This window comes from Rhincodon typus, chromosome 11, assembly GCF_021869965.1.
Source record: "Rhincodon typus isolate 14 chromosome 11, sRhiTyp1.1, whole genome shotgun sequence".
NCBI lineage: Eukaryota > Metazoa > Chordata > Chondrichthyes > Orectolobiformes > Rhincodontidae > Rhincodon > Rhincodon typus.
Genome location: NC_063342.1, coordinates 32,701,603 through 32,707,631, shown reverse-complemented (window position 1 = coordinate 32,707,631; position 6,029 = coordinate 32,701,603). Strand labels below are relative to the sequence as shown.

The 6,029-nt window shown below is 38.5% G+C and overlaps 1 protein-coding gene across 1 annotated transcript in view; it reads left to right on the top strand.

Moving 5' to 3' along the window:
* Nucleotides 1-6,029, top strand: part of cfap91 (cilia and flagella associated protein 91) — an 82,711-nt gene that overhangs the window by 73,898 nt on the left and 2,784 nt on the right. Inside the window, exons 10-12 of the mRNA XM_048603087.1 lie at nucleotides 557-705; nucleotides 1,625-1,716; nucleotides 4,097-4,275. Coding sequence (XP_048459044.1) covers nucleotides 557-705; nucleotides 1,625-1,716; nucleotides 4,097-4,275 — 420 coding nt within the window. The remainder of the gene's footprint in view (nucleotides 1-556; nucleotides 706-1,624; nucleotides 1,717-4,096; nucleotides 4,276-6,029) is intronic.

The window sequence follows — 6,029 nt, the reverse complement described above, 5'->3', positions numbered from 1 at the left end:
CCAGCATCTGCAGTTCCTACTATCTCAAGTAATTATCAATGTCATTTTGAATTTTTATTTTTTAGGTTATTAATTAATATTATTACATATGCTGTCTAAATGCTTAAAGCTTACCTGTAAAATCAGAGGGAAAACATTTCACCCAAGACTAGGTGGTGATCTCTCATGCAGGCTGTTTGGCTACAAGAAATTGCCACAGTTATTTTCAGAGGTGTACTGTTCCAAGTTTCAAATCAATGGTCAAGTCAGTTAGAACTGCTGACTAACATCACAATCTGAATTCTCCTTCTGATGATCCTAGAAGATGCATTCCAGAACCCATCTCAACATAGGGCAATACTCCAGAAACATTGTTTTTAACATTTTCTGACCTTCAGGCTTCCATAGCAGAATGCTACACATTCCAGTTTCCAAGCCTGAAGGTTTAATCTCAATCTTCTTGGTCAAAATGTGAGAATTCCATCTGGAAATTTTGAATATAACCTTTCGCTCACTTGTTTTTGCCAAGCTATGGCACTTAATTCAAGTGATTTTCTGTTATCTTTGTCTGGTGCAGGTTGTTAAAGTACACCAGACCTCAGTGGACTCATATTTGGAGGACATCTTGTTGAAGTCTGTGCAATATACAGCAGAGGATCAAGCACGCCAAGAAATTCGTAAAATGGCTGATGAAATCAATGATATTGCCTATAAACTTGAACAGCAGTATGTAGCTATTCATTACTTGTTTAGTGTATTAAACCTCAGCTGTGCATTATATTATAATCAAAAGACAAACTGAAAAGTTAGATCAAAATGTTGTTTGCCTTTTGTATTGCATGCATACTTTTAAAGATCTGTATGCACAATGAGCCCTCTTCTTTAATTTACAAATTTTATCATCTAGGATTTGGTTTGTATTATTTTCTTCATCTTTTATTTCACATTTGTCTGCATTGAACTTCAATGGCTCAGTGGCTAGCACTGCTGCCTCACAGCACCAGGGACCCATGTTCAATTCCAGCCTTGGGTGACTTTGTGTGGAGTTTGTACGTTCTCCCTGTGTCTGTGTGGATTTCTGTTGAGTACTCCAGTTTCCTTGCACAGTGCAGAGATGTGCAGGTTAGGTGGATTGACTATGCTAAATTGCCCCAGTGTCCAGGAATGTGTAAACTAGATGAATGAGCCATGGTAATTGCGACAATACGGTGGATAGGGTTGGAGGCCGGATCTGGGTGGGATGCTCTTTGGAGGGTTGGTGCAGACTGAATGGGTTAAATGGCCTCTTTCCATACTGTAGTGACTGTATGATATGTTCAATCCTGCGTATGCCCAGCTTGCAATTCTCCAAATGCTTATTCCGCCTGTTGCTTTTCAGCGAGTGTGAAATGTTGTTGGCTGTCTTTGACTAGAGCACTACAGTTAGCTCCCTTACACAGCAGTGGGTGGAAAACCATAATATGTTGCAAAGATTCTAGCTTCGGCCTAGCAGAAGCTCACCACATGAACGTTGATGACTATGTTCACCTTCATAGCCACTGGCCATGTGGTCTTCACCTTCTCCAGGTGACACTACGGATCTGAATTTTATTCCCGAAGTAATTTATTCTGGTTTACGGTAATCTGATTTTATCTTTCTCATTAGCCGAACTGAATTACAATCAGAAGAGATTGTTTCAGAATTGGTCCACGGCTTTCTAATTCCAGAAGCGCACAAAGTAATAATGAGGGACAGAGGTAAGAAATGTTCATTTGTGTAGATTGAGACTGGGAAATTTAGCCTTCATATTAACTGGAAGTGTGGGAGAAAGTGGAGGTGTTGCTTTACATTAAAACATCTCTTTGATGGAATGAGAGTGTGTTGGCTAGAACAGCAATTGTTGTCCTTCCCTAATTGCTATTGAAAAGGTGTTGGTGAGCCATCATCTTGAACCAATGCAGCCCATGCTGTGTAGAATATTCATAGTTAGGTGGAAAAGCAGTTCCAAGATTATAATCCTGTGACAGTGATATGGTTCCCAGTCAAGATAGTGTGTAGCTTGGAGGTGATCTTGCCAGTAATGATATTCTCCTGCATGTGCACCCCTTAGCTTTCTCAATGGGAGCGGTCACAAGTTTGGAATTTGTTATCAAAGGAGTCTTGGTGAGTTGCAGTTGTGTACCACAGAGCTGCCGGCGTATGTTAGAACATTGGCTTAGTCCTATTCCTATCAGCCGGTCAAAGCAGCCCTGCCCTTCAATATGATCATGACTAATTGACTGAACATTTCAATGCCTTTTACATACCCTATCCTCATAACCATGTATGCCACTGGTATTGAGTTTAAATGTATGCAAAGACTGAGCCTCCACTGTCCTCTGTGGCAGAGAATTCCAAAGATATACAACCAACTGATTAAAACAATTTCTCCTCAGCTTGGACATAAGTAGCATCCTCCTTATTTTCAAATTGTTTTCTAGGTTTAGACTCCCCAACAATGGGAAACAACTTACCTGCATCTGCAGAATCTATGCTTTTTAAGCATTTCGTGGGGTTCAATAAGATCACATCTCATCCTTCAAAACACCATAGAAAAACTCCATTTGTCTAACCGCTCTTCATAGGACAGTCCTAAGTTGGTAGTGGAGGCAGCGAATTCTCAGCCTTGAACGTGCCACTGTCCCTGAATGTATATTCCTGTTATATTTTTGGTGAATGCTCCCATTGTTGTAGCTGTCATGAAACAGCCTAGTTAGGGGTGTAGCTAGTTCTGGAGTACAAGTCTTCACCACTGGTTGCACTATTGCTGGAAGAGGGATTATCCACTCCGCACTTCTAGCTGAGTTGATGGAAAATGCTTCAGGCTTGTATTTTCCGTGTGCAGTGCTGGGCTCTGCTATAATTAAAGGTGAGGATATTTGTAAGGCCTCTTTCTCTTGTTGTATAATTATCCACCACCATTCAGAACTTTAAGCTGATCCATTGGTAGGGCACTTGTCAGCTGTTTCTGTCATATGGTATTTTGTTGTTTAGTAAGTAAGCCATGAGACTACGTATTGTGGTTGAATACTATTTTGCTGCTGTTGATGGCCCTCAGAACCTCCATGGTTTGCTCAGTTTTGAGCTACAATGTGTTATGAATCCATTCCATTGAGCATATTGGTAGTGCCATTCAATGCAACATGATAGGGGAGATGCCTGGTATAAAGATTACAGGGATGAGTCATAAATGGCTGGAGAGCAACAAGGTGGGGGGGGAGCTGGAAAGGTAACCTTCTGGAATGTTAGTGATCAGTAAACTGAGAAAGATTTTAGTTCAAAGGAACATTAGGATAGGAATTTGGAGAGGGTGGTAGAAATTGAGGGCAAGTAGTGGGGGATGCCAATGGACGGTCAGTGTAGGAAGAAATCAAATCAGAAATGGGGTTTGTCTACTGCAGGGATTACAAGTGGACTAAAGGGATATACTCCTGTTCCTGGTTCACAAGCTATGCTGGAAAAGCACTTAACTGTTCCAAACAGAAATCCTCAACTGCCTTTACAGTTGAAATTTTTCCTAAGATATTTTTATTTACTTTTACTTGTCAATCACATACCTGTTTATTTTTGAAAATCCTCCAATTTGGATTTGTTAATAAAAGGATTTTTGAATTTGGTAACTTCCCTCCTACCTTTTATATTTGGTTTAAGATCCAAGAATCCCACATTTGTAATTTTGTGAGTTGGATCACTCTGGGGAAATACATGCAATTTATTGTGCTTTTATTTTGATAATTAGGAAACCATTATCATTCCTAAATATTTTTCCCTATATATTTGCTGATGGCCCCAGTAAAATTAATGAGAATTGACTTAGTAAAAACACATTCTAGAGTTTCATTTTATCAGTGTTGTGTACTAATTATGTCATTTGATGGTTGTTATGAGATTAGTAGATAAAGCTATAAGCAACTGCTTTCCTTGTAAAGGATCAGCAATCATCAACGCAATTGGAAGTGGACAGTTTTCCCAACGTTGTAAACTAAAAAACAATCTTAAGTACATCCAATTATTAAGGAAGAGTTTTGCCACTTCATAAGTATCTTTCATGCTGCTTTAGAATTTCAGACAAGAATAATTCTTCTTTTCATCCAACAGTAAAACACTTTCAAAGTAGACATCTCCTTGTTGCCCACCGGATTATTCATAATGAAGCTGAACGTATCATGACAAATACAGCTTCAGCTGCATCAGCATCCAGCCGTGCTGCAGAAGATGTTATGAATCAAGTACTGACTGAAGTTGAAAAAGAGATGAAGATGACACAAGGATCATAAGTGAGGAACAATGAAGTTTTAAATGAGGAAAGGGGAATGGGGCATAATTTTCATTTGTGGTATGACAAACAGATTACACACCTATTATAGGATTAGTTCCTATTTATTAAAGCAAAATATTGCAGGTGCTGAAAATCTGAAACAAAAACAGAAAATTCAGAAAAAATGGCAGCATCTGTAGAAAGAGGAACAGAGGCCTGATTTGTACTCTCATGCCAAGTAGCATGAGTAAGGAAACTTCCCAGCTTGTCACTCCTGCTTTGCAAGATGACCATGAATGATGCAACCTTCAGTCAGGGGTGGGAGTGATTGTGTGTTAGTGATGCATGCTGTCCTGGATGCAGATTAGAGATATTGAGGTGGGCTGTTTAAAAAGACCCACTTAGGATCCTCATCTGGGGTGGTGGCAAGGGCCAACAAAAATGAATGTCTATAGCATTAAGGAGATCTAATGTTTATCTAATAGGTCCATGTTTACTTTTTCTAATCTCTTCCTTTTTACACTCCTCCTTCCTCTATAGAAACCATTCCAATCTTTTGATATCTCTTGCTTACTCATTCTGTTTTCATTTATCAATTACTTGGTCATCCTTTGGTGAATTCTAATACCTTCCCCCTCCTCCACTAACTGTACACATTTCACTTGCTCGCCTGGGATAGATAAATAATATAAATACTGCAGGATGAGTTAATATGCATCTATATCACATTCTGAATTACTTAAGTGTTCACCATTGCTTATCTACCACTGAATTTTAATGGAGTTGTCAACTTATCTCAGCCAATTCATTCCTTATATCTGCATTGTTTGCTTTGTTCAGATTTAAGACCTTAGTTTCTGACTTAACTAATCATTATCAAACTTCTTAAATAGAATTTAACAAGGCAGATGAATGTATAGTGTTAATATCACTGGACCATAATCCAGAGCCCCAGGCTATGAGCCCATGGTTTCAAATCCCTCCATAGGAGATGGTGATATTTAAATGAAAAAAAATCTGGAATAAAAGCTGAACTAATCATGTAACCACAGCTGACTGGTGTTTTTAAAAACTCATTTGGTTCACTAATGTCTTTTAAAGAAGGAAATTTGCTGTTCATATCTGATCTGGCCTACATGTGACTTAAAACCCACAGCAATGTGGTTGACTCCTAAGTGCCCTCTGGACAGTTTGGTATGGGCAATAAATGCTGGCCTGACCAGTGACACCCATGACCTCCCATGAATGAGTCAAAAAAAATTACTTATCCATAGATGCCCTCTTACTAGGTACTTAATTTTTCTTTTTTCATTGCACAATTAGATAATAGCCTGTACCATAATTTGTTCCTTAACATATTGATATAGAACATTATATACTTCATTTAAATATTCCATAAACTTTTTTCCCTCCACATTATTAATATAAAATTTGGTTTGAGAAAATCTTTCTTGATTAAAGTCTCCATGATCATTACCCTTGTTAAGTGGACCTCTAATTCCCTGATTTAAATTCTGGCCAACATTGCAACTCCTTTTTAGGGACAAGTAATCATCAGTATTTCCTCCACTTCGTTGTTTCTTGGTGCCACGCAAACTGATTTTACATATGGATTGCTGAGATCTGGTCCTTTTCAACAAATTGCAATGATGGAAATGTTTTCTAAAGGTTGAACATCCTGAAATATTTAGTTCCCAATCTTGACGAAGCTGCAGCCACAGCAACTGCCTATTAGTTCAAAGCCAATAAATTTATTGGCTTTGAACTAATAGG